We start from the raw sequence: 18,567 nt of genomic DNA, 5'->3' as shown, positions 1-18,567 counted from the left end.
AGAGATGTTGGGTTTCGGTGTCCTTCTGCAAGAAAATTTGAATGTTTTTGACATCATTTTATTATTACTAGTGAAATTACTATTTTTATTATTTATCACAGCCTACAAGTACATCTGAACATTTAGTTCTTCTGGAAATGTTTGTCCTGTAAAATCATATTCTATAAATCAGAAGAGCAGATTCAGTAAACAATTTTTAAATAATTTGCTCACAAATAAAAAAAACGTTTCGACGAACAGTTCACTCATTATTTTACAAAAAGGACGTGAACATTGTATTGATAAATTACAGCACCCTCGTGCTGGCGCTGCGCCGTTATGAATCTCCATAATGAATCACCATTATGAATCTCCCAGAGAACCCGATATGGAGAGGGCAGAGCTCCGGTACGCATGAAAATGTCACGGTACTCGAAGGAGTAAAATGTAGAAGTGAGTACCGCTAACTACCGGCCCACTTCGAGCACTGGCACTGACATGATGGCAAAACAAGGAAAAAATGAAATCCAAAGTTGAAAATAAGTGGAATTAAGTATCACATATCACACAATATGTGTTTGGCCAAAGATCACCACTAAAACCAATTTGCCTTAAAAAAAACAAAAAAACATTCTCACAATGGACATTTTGACTTGTTAAACCCAGGTGTAACATATAACATTAGAGTGACTGTTTGTAACAATCATAAATGTCTTGTTAACAGCGACACCTGTGGCCGTTGAGTCAACGAAAGTCAGCGTCCTGTTGCTCGCGCTCGCTCTACATAGACATGAAGGAACATCGCTCACAACAGTGAGGCGACAGACGTCAGCTAAAAGCACAATATCACTCTATATTTCAGCTGCTTGGCAGTAATGTTAGCTGACCAGACGAAGGTCTCTCCATGAATCAATGCTGATCCTAGTGTTGGGTTTTCCTGCCTCAGCCTCCCGACCGCGGTCGGAGGGAACAGGGGAGACACCGGAGTTTTGGTCAGAGACGATAACGTTTCTCTCTGCGGAGCCACGTCACTTCACAAGACACGGGAAACCTCTGTTGGTCTGGAGGAGCTGCAGCAGTTATTTCTGCACAAATGTCCACTGTACATTAGCTGCAGTAGCTAAGAAACATGTTGATGAAAGGGACTGATGAGTCATGTTATATACAGAGACACCAACACAATGGCATTCTCAAATGATGAAGATATTATTAACATGGAGAGGGTTTCTTGTCTACTATAATATTGTTTGAATGCTGTTACCATATAGTACATTAGTACACAATTAAAAAATATTTGTTTTCATCATTTATCAAACATTATTCACAAGTGAAAGAAATCAAACGTTTTGATGTAGAGTAAATGATTGTATGAATTTGAAATTATTGTAAATCTCTCTTATTGTCACATAACATATATCATTTAAATATTAATACAGATCTTCTCGATATGCATTCTTGTTGTTTTTCTTTTTAGAATCAACTAGTGCAGTGCCCGTTGAAAACAAGCCTGTTCAGAACGGGCTGCATGCTCGGCCTGGGATGTTGCCATGGCCATCATATACTTCTATCATAATGTTCTAAGCCCTTATACACTTATTCAGAATTTATTTTAATTCATTCATTCATTTTTATTTCTGATTTATGACCAGAACAACTCTACTCACAGTGCTGAGCTGCATCTTAAAGGTCCCATATTGTAAAAAGTGAGATTTTCATGTCTTTTATATTATAAAGCAGGTTTAAGTCCTATATAAATACTGTTAAGTATCGAAGCCCTCAATATACAGAGAAATACACACAGTCCGTACTCAGAAATTGAGCGTTTGAAATAAGCCGTTTCTGTCCATTTGTGATGTCACACATATACAATATTTAGACCATTACACGGTTTTAAACGTTTACATTCTTAATATGTCCCAGTTTATTTCCTGTTGCAGTGTATGTGAATGACATCAGCTGACAGGAAGTAAACATGGACCCAAACTGTTGCCTAGCAATGCAATTCCGTTGCAATTCCATTGAAATGCACTAAAACGGAGCGTTTCAGACACAGGGTAAATACAGGTATATTCAAGCATACAGTATGAGGAAAATAAAATTTTATTTTAACATTACAGCATGTAAAGATGTTCTAGTAGAAACACAAAATACAAGAATGAACCTGAAAATGAGCATGATATGGGACCTTTAATATTCAGGTTCCAGCTTTCAGATTGTGTTCACCTCTTTTATGACTGCTAATGCAGAAACAATCACTGCTCTCGTACTTGAAGAGCTACATGCATGTGGCCTACCACTATAGAATTTGTGGTTTTGGATCCGATGGTGCCAGTGTGATGACGGGTTCAAAGGGAGGATTAGGTGCCAGGCTGAAGCAGACTTCAGCTATTATGATAACAAGTCCCTGTATTAATCATAGGCTATAGGGACGCAAATGTCCTGGTGAAGTACGTAGAAGTGATTGTGTATTGAGTATCCAAAGCACTCAGCAGCTTTTGCCAAGTCTTGCAAAGTCTAAACTATGTCCCTCATGGTCCAGAAGACATGCAGGATCATGTTGGCTGTCAACTGGTAAAGCTGTGGCCAGTGTAAACCAAAATCTGGTTCAGGCAGTTCAAACAAAAGGAAACAATGCAAAGTTTGTAGGTGGACTGCTCGTGTTAAATAAAGTTCTGCCTCATCTGAATAACCTGTCAAAATTGTTTCAAAATGACCGCACCTGCTGTACATGTCTCCAGCCTGGTGACCCGCTCTATCAAAACGACTGCAGAAAACGGGGGTTGTGGCCATCAGAGGCCGGCAGCGGCGAGGAGCAGACCGCACAAAGCGGTGGACATCTGGACAACACCGGAGGGTGACTGTGGAGGCGGAGGACAGGAGGAGAACTGACCCACAGCGTCATGTTATTTTACACTACTAGGCTACTTATCTCTACTTTCTTGTGTTCAACACAAAATAAGCAGCAAAACAAAGGCTTTCAAGATTTTTTTTAAAAAACAATCACTGCAGATTCGCGTGTGTGTAATGTGTCAGTAGAAGCCCGTCAGTCCAACGAGGGGTGAGTAGCGTCACACGCCACCGTAGTCCCGCCGTGTGTCAGTCCAGACCGCTGAGACAGCGAGGCCCGAGGCCGCTCCCCAGCTGTGTCCTGCCGCTGCCGCGCCCCAAGTCCAGATCCATTCGCGCCGTTAGCTTACAGTCCTTCAGGGCTGCTACAACAAGCTAATTGTTGCATTGGCTAACACAATAAGCTACTAGCTAGCTCGATAAAAAAAGAGAAACGTAAATCTGAAAAAAGGAAATTTGGACTCTGTTGAAAAGGCCTAAATAAAATGTCATTTTTAGTGATGTGTTAAAAATGTAGTTAGTAATTTGCACGATAATTTATTTTCTAATACGCTACTGTGTGAATCTATCTATCCATCCATCTATCCATCCATCTATCCATCCATCCATCCATCCATCTATCTATGTACTGCCAGTTCATCACACTCACGTACAAGGTAATTGGTTTATTTCAACCAATTACTCTTTTTTAATATTTTTATCTCCCTCTTGCCTCTCAAAAACAGAGCAACCTCCTCTGCTGTGACAGGTGAAGGGAGATGAGCAGTGTGTGTGCTACTGTTTTATAGTGTGTGATTGCAACCCTTCTGATTGAGCGGTTACTGCAAAGATCTGTCTTGTACAAAATATAACTAAAAGTTCATGATCTTTCCAGTAAACTGTGAAGAATACTATTTATTTAAATCGTATTTATTTTAAAATAATACTGTGTACAAATATCCAATGCAAAGGCACATAACAAAACAGTAATTTTCTTGCATTACTAACAAGGACTTTACAAAAGGTACAAAAAACAACACGACACCCTACTGAAAACTAAGAGTCCTGCAGCCTCGTCTTGAAACGGCTGAGGACAGAGTTTTTATTTTAAAGTTACTGTGTTTAGGATTAAGTGGCATCTCCAAGACTGCGGTAACGTGAGCCGCCGAGTGCAAAACCGTGGTAACGCCATTGGCCTCGCTCAGAGGACATCCATACCATAATAACACTACTTTAGGAGCAACGGAAGTCCGCCTGGCGGTGCCGCAGTTTTTCACTCTGCAGCTCACTTTACCGGGATCGACGACCGGCCCTCTTTCTGGGGTCTTGGGCGTGGCTTTGGAGGGAGGTCTGAAGGGATGGACTGTCAGTGTTGATGACTTGGAGACTTTCTCTCTAGATTTCGGGACTATTGGAGCTGACGCTGCTAGCTACTTTTATTGGAAACGAGTTGGCAACACTGAGCTGGGATTTTAAAAAATCTAGTGTACTCTTGCTAGTTTCTCAAGATCGCCCACCCTGCCTTTAAAGTCAAATTGAAGGCTTTTACGAGGACACAGCTGCCGTCACTACGAGCAACCACAACGCATTCGGCTGAGAGTCACCGGTTAACGCGGTTAGTTGTGTTTGTGATGCCGACCGGTTAATGATGTTTACTTTGTGTTTCTTAGGTTGCCATAGTTAGAGCAACTAACGTTATATTTCACAATAATGCCACAGTTTGTTGATTGAGTTCATTTATTCTGTGGGACCACCGCAGCTCCTAGACAGTGTCTTTAGCCCACTGACGTTAGCTACTTTAGCTAAGCAGCGGTAACTTAGCTGACAGCTCACATTCAAACACGTATTGTAGGGAGATGCCACAGCAGTAATGGCGACTTGGTTTCTTCCGGTATTTCATCAGATTTGTCTATAGCTCCTCCTAAATCCTACACATTGGACCTTTAAATCATTCCTAAAACTTCACTTACCATCCAAAATAAAAGCACAACTTATTTGCACTCCCCCATGTATCCAACTGTTGAAGCACAACCTCCTTTATCAAAACACAAATTATAATAGTAATACTTAATTGTAAAAAATGTGAAATTCACATTTTCATGTGAGGATCAGGAACATTCAGTTCCCTTTGCTCTTTATATGCCAGGAATGTTTCAGAGAAAACGTTACAGTTAATTAAAGACTAAAGAACGACTCCATCATAGTTCATCCTTCATATCGGTTTCTTCTTTGTGGATTTTACGCTCACATGTACACGCAGCAGTGTGGTCATCCAGCTGAGTCACCAGCTCCATGTCAGCGTGCCGCGTCGGTTGTCCCGTCTGCCGCTCCGAGTACATGTGCATCACTCTGTAGTAGTAACAGTACAGTCTGCTGGGCTGCAGCAGCTCTCGGACCGCCGTCTGACCCGCCCTGGCGATTTCCTGTGCTTCGGCGTCGTTCTCTCTGGCCCATTGGACTGTCTCCAAAAGGTCCGACAGGTTTCTCTTCACGGGAACATAATGAGTGCCTGCTTTCAGACGGCTGTAGAAATATTCATAATACTGCGAGTCCTGCTTCAGAACCAGACTGTTCCCGAGCATCAAGTAAGGAAACCGATACGCTGCCACTGTTCCGTCCACGTTCACCTGGTACTTGTACTAAAAGAGAGGGAAAACACATCAAGTGTTTCTTAAATGTTTGTAATTGTGTTGTTTATGATGGTGAGGCTACTTGTGACCTTAACCCTTGTGCATCCCTTTAAAAAAGTTGCTCTGATGTCTTTAGACGACAAAATGTCCATGTCAAAAAACTGCCATAAAGTGATATGTTAATATTATTTTCCACTTCACTGAGTTAAAGATCAGACCTAGCAACTATTCATTCATTTTCAGAACAATAATACAGCAGCAGTGCCCCTAATGGAAACCAGGAAAATAGCATGTATTAGCCCCAGAGGAGAACCAGGAGGAAATGGCTCAATCTGGTGGAAAATAATAAAAAGTACAATTTGGACACCAGGGCTGTAATGGTCGTGGGATCAAACACTGTGGTTTTAACGGGTTTCAATGGGGATATTTTTGTCATTAAGGGTCTGAGTGTCTGTATTTTGGCTACACAGTTTATTATAGACTTTTTCATAGGAGCTGAGGTTCGACTTCTAAAATGAAAAAAAAGAATTAGAATAAAATATTCATTTATTTCTAAATCTTTCCTCACCTTGAAGAAGTCGAAGAATCCAACAAGCGGTACTTTGCCGACATGTTTCTCCCGGTCTCTGAAGAAGAACCATCCTGTGATGCCTGCATCCAGCAGCTCAGGGTTTTTCTTGGACAGAGAGACCAGGTGAAGACGCTCCTCTCGACTGTCCCGGCCACGGAAAAACGCCCGATCGGTTTTATTAATCCATGGAGGCCCTGGAAAAAGTGGTCCAAATGTTACCCCAAAAATGTGAGAGTATGAGTTCCTAAGTGATAGAATGTACACTACATGTCAGCATTCATACACTGATGGCAGAGGCTGCTAAGGTGCCAACTTTGCCCATCAGGATCTAATCTCAATACTCATACACAGATGGCTCAGCCTTCGGGAGCAATTTGGGATTAAGTGGCTCAAGGACACATCGACATGTGACTCGGAGCAGCCGGGGATCAAACCATTGTCCTTCCGATTGATGGACAACCTGCTCTACCCTCTGAGCCACAGCCTGCCCCAAATAAATAGTTACGTACAAATAAGAGTCTCCATAAATTTAGCAGCTGTTAGCTACAAATAGTTTGCTAGATTGTTTTTTTGGGAGGGAGACTAACATTTAAATGTAAAATAAAAACATGCTTTTGTCCTTTTTAGTTTTGGAACTTGTTATTCACAGTGAGTTGGATTTAAAGAGGAGAGCTGACTGATGGTACGTGACCACACGTACTGCCACGCTTCCTATTCATTGTCTATGTAAGCAGCCGCGCAATGCATTCTGTTAGCGTGGTGGTGCGATTCGAGAAACGGAGCGTCACCACAGCAGGCCTCACAGTGGCTGAGGAGTGTGTGTGTGTGTGTGTGTGTGTGTTACCGGTGTTTCCCTGGATAGACAGCAGGTCATTGGTGACACCTCTCATGGTCTCCAGGGTGGAGTGTGTAACCTCGTAGGTGGGGAGGACAATGTCCCGCGTGTCTAGAGAGCCACACCACGACAACACCGGAACAGGATCCGTCCTCCTCGTCTCTAACGGCCAGTCGCCAACATTGATGTAAAACTCCACGTCGGGCACCCTCACCTTCAACAGCAAAATGAAAGATCCCGGGAGATTGAAATGATGCCACGCAGTGCAGTCTCTCGGCAGTAATATGAAGATACTGCATGTAGTAAATGTGACAAAAAACCCAGTATGATCCTTTAACCTCCTCCTAGAACTCACACACAACCTCACCTTTCTGGTCAGAGAGAGCAGCATTTCATCAGAGAACATCTTGAAGTCGGTATATTTTCCCAGAGTGCGGCGGTACAGCTGGTTGTCGATGATGGCGTAGTGAATGAGACCTCCTCTGTTGATGAATCTGTGAGGTGCTTCCTGTCTGAGACGCTGCAGGTCGACCGTCGGAAAAGCTTCGAAGTCAGACAGAATTTGGGGTTCCTCGGCGGGACACCGCATGACGCTCTGCCACACGGAGGCATCGGGCTCTGGGCAGTCGCAGTATTCATGATACACTGGACCTGAGCGTTAAACATGACACTCTGCGTTAGATGAGGGGAGACACAGCAGGTCAAAGCAAGGTGGCATTGTTCCATCTACTGTTTCCTGCATCACATTTTTACTGAATTAATGATGCATGTTCTAGATATAAACTGGGAAAAAAAGTTCGTTAACTTGTGTCTGGTGGATTATTTCTCCGCTGTTAAAATGCTAATGGTCATTGTATTTTACATGGTTGGAAAGCCTTTTTATTTACCTTCGCAATGATGTCCAACTTGTAAGTATCATACATTTGTGAGATGAGCAGCACAGCTGATTATGTGTGTGCCGCCCCACACCATGACACTGCCCCCACCAAAAGCTGTTACTCCATTTGTAGCATAGCGTTCTCCATTTGTAGCATAGCGTTCTCCACGTCGTCTCCATACTTTGACCCTGCCGTCCAACTTTGGCAGACAGAACCTGGACTCATCACTGAACATGACATTCCCCCACATGTTCAGGTTCCATTGTCTGTGTTGTCGACACCAGCACCAACGGGCCTGATGGTGAAGGGCAGCCATTGCAGGCTTCCTGGTAGCCTTATGACAATACACTGTTTACCATTGGCAGAGCATTTTGGAACATTTTTCTTGGGCGCTACACACAGCTGTGCTGCTCATCCCACAAATGTATGATCCTTACAAGTTGGACATCATTGTGAAGGTAAATAAACAGGCTTTCCAAACCATGTAAAATACAATGACCATTAGCATTGTAACAACAGAGAAATAATCCACCAAACACAAGTTTCCAAACTTTGTTTTCCCAGTTTATTTCTTGTTAAATATTGCACTGTCTTGTATCTTGAGAACTGAATCAGCGGGTCCTGCAGTTGCACTTTTTATTATTTTCTAATAAAAGGTGTATGTATTTGCCATTAATCATTGTTTACTTGTTTATATCCATAATTAATTTATCCCTGATTCCATTACAAGAAAAACGTTGAGGAATCCTGACCTGCTGTCCAGTATCACATATTTATTTCAGTCACACTGATTGAATTTTTGGCAAAAAACGTTACTGTATCGATTTCAAATATCGTATCGCTCTAGATGAGCCAAATATCGTCCTTGAATCGTATCGAAACCATAGAAATCGTACTGTATCGTTGTAAAAACGTATCGTTACACCCCTAATAAAAAGCCATCATCAATAGAGCTCTGATAATACAATTCACCATGGCAACAGGTAAATAAGGGGCAGAGCCTAATCCAGTGGACATGGTGATATTAATTCATGTGCCGACTGTGCACATTTATCTATAAAAAAGTCAGAGCGGGGAAAAGTGTCAATCATACAATTATGTTTTATTCAGTGTTGTCCATTAAGAAAACACAGGGTTCTAAACATAGAGACGTGAGCTCACAGTCTGATCCAGTAATTATGTGTTTGGTGATTTAAAGGTTGAATAGAGTAGATGTTAAATTGTAGACATCCATTTGGATCTCGGCTCAACAGCATCCAGTGACTTTAGTTCAGCTACTTCAACAAATGGAGTCGATTTAAACACAGTCAGTGAAATGCTGTTAAAACCCGTTCAGACTATACGCAGCCTATTTAATAAAAACTCACTCTCTAACTCCTTTCTGCAGCTGCACCCCCATCCAGCATCTCTCACAAATATTAACAATCTACAATATTAGAGGAATTATGTTCCAGCAGTGTGACCAATCACATCATGAGTGATAGAGATCATTATTCATTGATCTACGTGTTACCTCATCTCAGGCTTAACTAACTCAGTTTACCTCATCTTGCAGTTTAACTAATTTCAGGCTTAACTAACTCAGAGTCTCCCTCATCTCAGGCTTAACTAACTTAGTTTACCTCATCTCAGGCTTAATTAACTCAGAGTTTCCCTCATCTCAGGCTTAACTAACTCAGTTTCCCTCATCTCAGGCTTAACTAACTCAGAGTTTACCTCATCTCAGGCTTAACTAACTCAGAGTTTACCTCATCTCAGGCTTAACTAACTCAGTTTACCTCATCTCAGACTAACTTTTCACAAATCCTTCCTGAGGCCTGCTTTCCTGTTTTCTAGTCTGAATTGAGGGTTTAAAGGTCAGAGGGTGTTGAGTATTGTACAGATTTAAAAGCAGCATTCATTTTGGACAATAATAATTTGAGTTGACTAATGAACCTGTGCCGGTGTTTATTAATGCATGACACAACACAGACCTTGGATGGTGTAGGGGGACTTGGCAACAGAAGCCTCTTGGTGGAGGACTTCAACCTTCAGGCCCTTCACCACAGAGCCGTAGAGCCGGTACCGGACGATGAAGGACCCGTCTCCTCTGTCCAGAGGTGGAGGGACGTGGATACGGATGTGCTCCGTCTTGTCCAGCGGACTGATCCTCACTTTAAATGTGTCTTGACCTAAAAAAACATGTGAAGAACATTTAAGTGTCGTGAATTAATCTTCCTGCAGTGCTGAATTAAAGCCGTCCATTACATTGTGTAAAGAGCCAGCAGAACTGGTCCGGATCCACGACAACCCGCTGCTGCAGCCTAACCCGGATCCACGATGACCCGCTGCAGCAGCCTAACCCGGATTCACGATGACCCGCTGCAGCAGCCTGACCCGGATCCACGATGACCCGCTGCAGCAGCCTAACCCGGATCCACGATGACCCGCTGCAGCAGCCTAACCCGGATCCACGATGACCCGCTGCAGCAGCCTGGCCCGTATCCACGATGACCCGCTGCTGCAGCCTAACCCGGATCCACGATGACCCGCAGCTGCAGCCTGGCCCGGATCCACGATGACCCGCAGCTGCAGCCTGGCCCGGATCCACGATGACCCGCTGCTGCAGCCTAACCCGGATCCACGATGACCCGCTGCTGCAGCCTAACCCGGATCCACGATGACCCGCTGCTGCAGCCTGGCCCGGATCCACGATGACCCACTGCTGCAACCTTGCCCGGATCCACGATGACCCGCTGCTGCAGCCTAGCCCGGATCCACGATGACCCGCTGCAGCAGCCTGGCCCGGATCCACGATGACCCGCTGCTGCAGCCTGGCCCGGATCCACGATGACCCGCTGCTGCAGCCTGGCCCGGATCCACGATGACCCGCTGCTGCAGCCTGGCCCGGATCCACGATGACCCGCTGCTGCAGCCTGGCCCGGATCCACGATGACCCGCTGCTGCAGCCTGGCCCGGATCCATGATGATCCGCTGCTGCAGCCTAGCCCGGATCCACGATGACCCGCTGCTGCAGCCTGGCCCGGATCCATGATGATCCGCTGCTGCAGCCTGACCCGGGTCCATGATGACCCACTGCAGCAGCCTGACCCGGATCCCTGATGACCGGCTGTAGTTACAGTAACGGTACAGACACCAGAGACTTTTTCAGGATTATGTGGCAATGAGCAATAAATCTGAGTCTGAGACATTAGTTCTAGTTTACTCATCAGATCTCGCGATAATTACACGAATACACTATTGATGAATGTAGTCTACATCTGTTGATCATGTACAAAAAACATGTTCCCACATCAGCATCGTTAGTTTCAATGAGCTAGCTTTAGCCATCAGCAGCAGCCGCTCCAGCGTGCAGTGATCTGTTGAACACCTGTAGCTCATAGTGGGTGTTAGTAATGTGTTAGTAATGTGTTATTAAGGTGTTAGTAATGTGTTAGTGGGGTATTTACCTGGAGATAAAGTCAGGTTGTCTCCGGCTGAGTTGACCGCCTGGATAAAGAAGTAGCGGACCGGTACGACTGAGTCCGGGTTCAGACCTGGACCCCAGATCAGACATGTCTCTGGACTGATGTCTTCACAGTCACAAACCGGGAAGTTCAGGCTGATCAACACTAAAACCAGACACTGAGTGAATAAACCATAGTGAGCAGGTTTAACTAAGTCTGCGCTGCGCTCACACACCATGTTCCTCCAGCTGATAACCACTAGACGTCTAAATGTAGTAAATATTCACTGTAAAGTTTAATAAGAAGTCCTACGCCGACATGTTGCTGAAGAGGAACACGCCCATCTTCCGGTGATGCATTCATGGTATGTCGGAAATGTTAGCTCTACTCTACAGTATTAACAAAATCATGTCAACCACTCAAATTCAAATAAGCTTTATTGGCATGAATGTTCAGGTTACATTATTGCCAAAGCTAAATTACATATTAATGAATAATTACATTTCACAAGAAATAATCACAATCACAATATACCAAATACATTTTAAATATACATTCTTTTACAGATGTAGTCAATCAGAAACATGTTCAGAGCTTGTAGCACCTCTTATTCTATACCAGGGGTCAGCAACCTTTACTATCAAAAGAGACATTTTAGGCAAAAAAACAACCAAAAAAACTGTCTGGAGACGCAAAACATTTGAGCATTGTGATGAACACACTTTATAGTCTAAGTATATAGGATATAAGTCTAATGCATTGAGGGCCAAAGTGCAAATGTGCTACGGAGTATTAGGGCCAAATTGAGGGGAAACAAATTTTAAATTTCCAGAATAAAGTCATAATATTACGAGAAAAAAGTGGTAATATTATGAGAATAAAGTCATAACTTTACGAGAAAAAAGTGGTAATATTACGAGAATAAACTCCTAACTTTATGAGAAAAAGTTGTAATATTACGAGAATAAACTCCTAACTTTACGAGAAAAAAGTCGTCGAAAAAAGATTAATTTTAAAAGTGACTGACGATTGTACAAAAGGTAATCACAGAGGACATTGGATGAAATGCTGTTTATAGTGTTTATTTCTATAGTGATGTTACTGGCTCATTTTGATGGCAATTATGTAGCCATTTTATGGTACAGCTTTGTTCACTTGTTCTAGAGCAGGGGTCAGCAACCTGCGGCTCCGAAGCCACATGTGTCTCTTTAGCTCCTCTCCAGTGGCTCCCTGTGGAGTTTTAAAAATGCAAATGAATAACTGTTTTTTGTCTAGGTTTTCATTTTTATTTATCATTGTTGTAGGTCAATGGTACGACGGTACGACGGAGTATTAGGGTCACATTGAGGAAATAAAATAAATCGGAGATTTAGACAATAAAGTCATAATATTACGAGAATAAAGTCAGAGGTTTACGAGAAAAAAAAGCCGTATTATCATGAGAATAAAGTCAAAATATTATAAAGTAGTAATTTTACATGTTATTTTCTTTTTTCTCGTAATGTTATGACTTTATTATGTAAATCTCAGATGTTTTTTTCCCCTCAATGTGGCCCTAATACTCCGTAGTACATTTGCACTTTGGTCCTCACTGCATTAGACTTTATACTATATACTTAGATTATAAACTGTGTTACCTTCATCACAATGCTCAAATGTTTTGCAGCTCCAGACAGATTATTTTATTTTTTTTGCCTAAATGGCTCTTTTGATAGTAAAGGTTGCTGACCTCTGTTCTAGAGTCACTGACATCAAAATCACACACGCTTAAATGAAAACCACGATGGTACTAGAATGTTAACGTTGTTCAGACAGTGATGGTTGGTTTAGTGACTGGATGATTACAGGGAATAAACACGTTTTGTAGTCAATCACAACACTAGTATGCAAAAATGTTTTCTGTTCTGTGTCCCAGCTTGTCCAGATTTGGCAGACAGGCGTTCTGGATCATTGGTGGAGGACCGCACAGGACAAGAAGGACGTCAGTAGACGGAGCAGGGAGGTGGTCCTTGATCATGTCACGGGTCACAAACCCTGAACTGTAGCTCCAATCTTGAGGACGAGACAAGAGAGAGAAAGAAAGACCAACCTTCAACTTCAGAGAAACAGATTTTGCAGCTCAACATCTTATCTTTTTATATAGCTGGGAAAATTCAGAATAAAAACACGTACTTCTATCGTGCTTCTGTGCTGACATAATACGGTTTATAAATATGGTTTATTCACCAGAGAAGCCTGTCTTTTTTCACTTAATCTCTAAATACTAATATTCAACAGTTGCATTTTAATATGTGTTTCTTCTCAGCAGAGGGATGCCCAATGGTGAAGGGGGGACGGAACCAAAGAGAGGATCTCTTCTTCTAAGATATCAGAGACAGGACATTCAAAGAAAGGGTTAATGTTATTTTCTCCAGGAGAAGATTTCAGCTGGTTGTTCCAGATAGTCATCTCTCCCTCCAAGGCAACCAACCAATGACACCGCTAACAAAGAGCGAGTCCACTTCTCTTGATGAATAATGATCAAGGGCCCATGTGGTTCTATTCTGTGTGGAACTAATGAAAGACGAGGCCTTCCCAACAGAGATGATGTAACAACATTATGCTCATTAACTTCTGCTTGCTTTAAGGATTATGCAAAGGAAGACGTGATGCTAAGCTACTGTAACACCTTGTTGGAACTATCTCCATCCTCAGCCTGTAGAGATTTTCCTGCAGCTGAGGAGTCTTTGTTCGGTTCCCCACTCTGAATATTCAGCAGTGAAAGCACAGGGCCGGGCTTTCAGATGGATTTATTACTCACTGATGCACTAATACTCACATGTACTGTATGTCCTTTATGGTAACACGTGATACATTAGTCATGGAACATGTTTGCAACAGATCACACATTATGGGAAGTGATTAAGGATGCTCATTTTGAAAAAATGTCTTAACCGATAACTGACCCTCGTTAACCGATTATTAACCGTTAACCGACAAGATTTGTGCCTCGCATGCAGCGGTGTACCAGCTGCAGGAGCACAACAGATATTCGTTGACGGGAGTCCCCAGTTCACCGTCCCGGAGCGAACCGTTAGGAGCCCGGAGGACACCGGAGGACACCGGAGGACACCGGAGGACACCGGAGGACACCGGAGGACACAGAGGAACATGATTTTTTTCAGGATTACCTGTTTCATGTAGTACTGTCACGATATAGCAACAGTTTTATAAAAAATACTTTTTTTAATCAGATTTGCTCCAATCTCACCTACTCTCAGCTTTAATGTGGCCCAGGACACATTCACTACACACTGCTAAAAGAATGAGGTCATATGTGGCCCAGACCACCTCTGAATGTGGTCTGAACGATCTGATCTCAATGCGTCTTGAGTGCATTCACACCTGTACTTAAAGCTGTCCACTTGTGATCGGATCACTGAGGACGCATGTTAATACCAGGTCTGAACAGGGCCTCTGTCTGTCTGTGGTTTGGTGCTGGCCAGGCAGCACACAGTGGGTTTATTAGATGCCTGATGCTGGAAATGAGATTATTGAGAGCAGTGGGACTGAACCAAACAATGAACTGAAACATGCTGAAAGAGTCTGGTGATAATTCTCTGTGGGTTCATCACTACCAGAGACCACTTTCACATTATACATCGCTACTTTCAAATTAAAAAAAATTAAATTAAAATGTAGCTGTGTTTTTTGCCCCATTACACATACAGTCTGATGCTTCTTTGGTCAGAGGTAATATTAATAATGTTTTTTTAAGAAATAGAAAGAAGAGCAGCTGTTCTGAATGTTAAAATGCTCCAGGGGGCACTTTTAAAACCCAGGGCAGCTCATACTGAGTAGGGCCCTGCAGGCCCCCTGTCGTTGGGTCCTTATAGTTGAAGATGTGCTGCCTTACCCTGCGGAGGTTTGTCCAGTGTGAACCACAGCTGAACTCGATCAGGGTGGTTCTTCTTCACTTCCTCCAGCTCCTCCCTCAGTAGGATGTCTTTCTCAGTCTGAGAGAGTGAGGCAGAGAGAGAGATGTTATTTCTCCAGAGTGTTTCCCATTTATGAACTTTTTTAAAATGAGACAAGGAAAGATCTCCCAAAACAATATACACAGAGCTGACCTGGTTGGCAAATATGAGAGAGCACTTGGTGCTGTCACCGGGGTCTGCTGTGATGCTGCGGATTAACTGCAGCATAGGAGTGATGCCTGTGATGGTAAAAGACACTGATATTAGTCTCAGAGGATGGCTATTATGGGGAGCTCTAATGTCACCTTTTCTAATTGTTCAATAATGATTTTGTCTCCAGTGAGACAGAGACAATATCATCAGATGGTCCTACATTACAGCTTTACACGTACTCTATGTTATAAGAGAGAAAAGTCACAACACATTTGTAGAGCTGTTCTTCTCCCACTCTCAACACACATATACAATCCAGTTATACAGCTGGTAAGTATTAATATCAATGAGCACACTTCAGGGAATCACTTCATATCTCCCTCAAACAGATCCCAGGCTGCAGAGCCTCTGTGATGCTCTCCATTAGTATCAGTAAATGCATGCATGTACATCAGAGCGATTGAGAGTGTAGATAAATGTCAATGAACCTGTTCCACCAGCGATCATTCCAACATGCTTGATCTTCCGAACCTTCGGCTCTGACTTCTTGTCTGGTCGGATGGAGAACTGACCTGCAGGAGAGGAGTGAGGCTCAGCATTAGTACCGTACGTATCAGCCTTCTGTTGAACCACAGTGACATCTGCTGCTGACTGTCTTTATTATTCTTTCTCTCTTGTCTTTCCACACACACCATACCATTTCTACGGATATCGGGCTGATTCTGACTCAAATAGCTGGATTGGATATCGGTGATGGGGGCCAATCTATTAAATTAAATTCTATACTATAGACATTATATATTGGAATTTTAATTCCTCTTTAAGTTTTACCAATTTGTTGCTGCATTAAAAAGGTTTACATAATTGCAATTTGTTGCCAGGTTGCTGGTGTACAATTGATCATTTTAATAATAAATAACAGTTCCCTAAATGTATATCTATGTATTTATTTGTAACATTTTGTTTTACAAAGGTAGGAAAGCAACGTTTAAGTCCAGCCTGATGTTGCCTTACACATAAAAGAATGATCCCACACAGTGAGGCATACAGCTCATTAATTAAAACACCGGTATCAGATCGGCACTCCGTATCGGCCGATACCCAAAGCCCAGGTATCGCTATCGGTATCAGGACTGAAAAAGTCGGATCGGTGCATCCCCAACCATTTCCCTTGTACACCAGCAGTCCACTGGGTCCTCTGAAGTCAATGGTGTCTCCAATAGCCATGTTGTCCAGGTACTGAGACATCTTCCCTCCCTCTGGGAAGGACGGGTGGCAGTTCTTGTAGTACACCTGCAGTTACAAAAAACAACAAGTTGAATCGGCTTTGGCTCATCGTTGCCTCTACGGGGCATTAAGATCACCTCTTAGCATTGTTAGCATAGTTTATCCTGCTAACAAGACAATAGTAAGGCACCTGAGTCTGGCTAATGTTTGTTTATATAATTATAAAAGCATCTAGTTAAAGGTCCCATATTGTAAAAAGTGAGATTTTCAGGTCTTTTACATTATAAAGCAGGTTTAAGTGATATATAAATACTGTTAAACTATCAAAACGCTCAATACACGGAGGAATACACACAGCTCGTATTCAGAAATTGTGCGTTTGAAACAAGCCGTTAGGATTTCTGTCCATTTGTGATGTCACAAATATACAATATTTAGACCATTTCACTGTTTTAAACAAAAACATACTAAATGTGTCCCAGTTTATTTCCTGTTGCAGTGTATGTGAATAAAATCAGCTGACAGAAAGTAAACATAGACCCAAACTGTTGCCTAGCAACGCAATTCCGTTGCAATTCTATTGAAATGCACTAAAACGGAGTGTTTCAGACGGAGGGTGAATACAGGTATATTCAAGCAGACAGTATGAGGAAAATAAAGGTTTTTAGAACATTACAGTATGTAAACATGTTCGAGAAGAAACACAAAATACAAGTATGATCCTGAAAATGAGCACGATATGGGACCTTTAAACCTGTATGAATTGATTCTTTTGTAAACATTACATCATTGGCTTATTATTACCCGATAAAGCTGATATTGCTAACGTGTTAGCAAAGTTTATTTACACATTGTGCAGACATCGAGCAACATTAGCATTCCTTTGGATTCATGTTTCCTTGCCAATATAAGTCCAATATCCATTCTCCTTTTAGCATTGTTTTGGTCTCTTTAGGTGCTAAATGCTCCACTACGTTGCCCAGCTAGTGGCTATAACTTTAAAACTCTGGCTGCTATGTATCCTCTTGTAGCATGACACTTGATCTGTCTTTTTTTATCTCTTTAGTTCATCAGCCTGTCTTCAAAGGAGGGGTAAAGAGCTGCAGAGCACACAATCCATGTATGTCAAGCATCATTAAATTACTTATAAACTGTTACTGATATTACAACCCTTTCTCATAGGAAAAGATAGCTGATACCTACAACAACCCAAATAACCCACCCAGAACCCTATGCAGTCACCTATGGGCTAACTAAGTGTCATATCAGTAATGTGAATCACCTTGACCACGAGGTCGACATGTCCCTGGTCCTCATCACTGGATACTGGAGTGTAGGCTCTGACCACCAGACTGCCGTTGACCCTGGCTGACAGGTACACGTGCTGACCTGTTGCAGTGGGCAGACGGGAGGAGGAGACGGGGTGGATTTGAGGGAATAAGAGGATGGGGAAGATGCTGAATCATTGGAGGAGTATGAGGACTGTCCTTCTCTGATACCTATATATACTGTATATCACCTATATCCTTTGATGTGCTGCAGTTCAATCATATTACAAACAGAGTAAGTGATCTCATCTTGTGTTCTTATTTATTGCCATATATTATATAAGATACTTAGACTCAAAAGATCAAGACACTCGGCACGCATACGGCCTGAAGTGATGGCGATCCATAAGAAGAGGTGCAACTGCTGCTCAGATATGAGTGTGTGAACGCTCTGAAACGTCATCTTAAAGCACTGACAGAAAATCTTAACAAGAGCAAAGAATTAAACCCGAGGAGAGGAGAGACGAGGGCTGTTTCAGTACCTACTGGCAGTCCAAGGACATGAGTTACAGATGGAAGGCCAAACCGAAATTTCTTTGTGTCATGGCTGATTTCCTGTACAAGGACACAAATACAAAAACAAAGAGAACAGAAATAGTTCAGTATCACAGCTTGCAAAACAAATGTCCTGAGACTGGGTGGTCTTTATACAGTACCTAATGTACTGTAAATGGAGGTGGCTTCAAACTACAGATAGATATGTAAATATGAAATCTTAATGAGCCCTGTAGGGGAACA

At 42.5% G+C, this 18,567-nt stretch overlaps 2 protein-coding genes and 1 long non-coding RNA gene across 3 annotated transcripts in view; all 3 read right to left on the bottom strand.

Moving 5' to 3' along the window:
• Window positions 1-3,719: 3,719 nt before the first annotated feature.
• poglut3 (protein O-glucosyltransferase 3) lies at window positions 3,720-11,525 on the bottom strand. Its single transcript, XM_074631548.1, has 6 exons — window positions 11,169-11,525; window positions 9,693-9,890; window positions 7,209-7,492; window positions 6,851-7,055; window positions 6,004-6,200; window positions 3,720-5,444 (listed from the first exon to the last, which is right to left on the bottom strand). The coding sequence occupies exons 1-6, from the start codon at window positions 11,401-11,403 to the stop codon at window positions 5,004-5,006; spliced, it is 1,560 nt and encodes a 519-aa protein (XP_074487649.1). The 5' UTR covers window positions 11,404-11,525; the 3' UTR covers window positions 3,720-5,003.
• LOC141765529 (uncharacterized) lies at window positions 7,499-9,681 on the bottom strand. The gene is made up of 3 exons (XR_012593524.1): window positions 9,436-9,681; window positions 9,342-9,373; window positions 7,499-9,232 (listed from the first exon to the last, which is right to left on the bottom strand). It is a non-coding gene; the product is annotated as an uncharacterized LOC141765529 (long non-coding RNA).
• A 59-nt stretch (window positions 11,526-11,584) lies between the features above and the next one.
• cyb5r2 (cytochrome b5 reductase 2) overlaps window positions 11,585-18,567 on the bottom strand; it is an 8,999-nt gene continuing 2,016 nt past the window's right edge. The window contains exons 3-9 of the mRNA XM_074631559.1: window positions 18,312-18,384; window positions 17,784-17,890; window positions 16,438-16,567; window positions 15,763-15,846; window positions 15,275-15,360; window positions 15,061-15,160; window positions 11,585-13,217 (exon numbers count right to left, since the gene is read on the bottom strand). Coding sequence (XP_074487660.1) covers window positions 13,045-13,217; window positions 15,061-15,160; window positions 15,275-15,360; window positions 15,763-15,846; window positions 16,438-16,567; window positions 17,784-17,890; window positions 18,312-18,384 — 753 coding nt within the window. The 3' untranslated portion in view covers window positions 11,585-13,044. The remainder of the gene's footprint in view (window positions 13,218-15,060; window positions 15,161-15,274; window positions 15,361-15,762; window positions 15,847-16,437; window positions 16,568-17,783; window positions 17,891-18,311; window positions 18,385-18,567) is intronic.

Source organism: Sebastes fasciatus, chromosome 4, assembly GCF_043250625.1.
Source record: "Sebastes fasciatus isolate fSebFas1 chromosome 4, fSebFas1.pri, whole genome shotgun sequence".
NCBI lineage: Eukaryota > Metazoa > Chordata > Actinopteri > Perciformes > Sebastidae > Sebastes > Sebastes fasciatus.
Note: the sequence above shows the minus strand (reverse complement) of the source record. Positions and strands in the feature narration are given on the sequence as shown.

What these genes read in the sequence shown, in the direction of transcription:
- poglut3 (XM_074631548.1), bottom strand. Translation starts at nt 11,403, where the DNA reads ATGGTGTGTGAGCGCAGCGCAGACTTAGTTAAACCTGCTCACTATGGT. An exon ending in CAACCTGACTTTATCTCCAG is followed by an intron (nt 9,891 to 11,168) that starts GTAAATACCCCA and finishes ATGTTTTTTTAG; the next exon opens with GTCAAGACACATTTAAAGTG. An exon ending in GTCTATCCAGGGAAACACCG is followed by an intron (nt 6,201 to 6,850) that starts GTAACACACACA and finishes CACTTTTTCCAG; the next exon opens with GGCCTCCATGGATTAATAAA.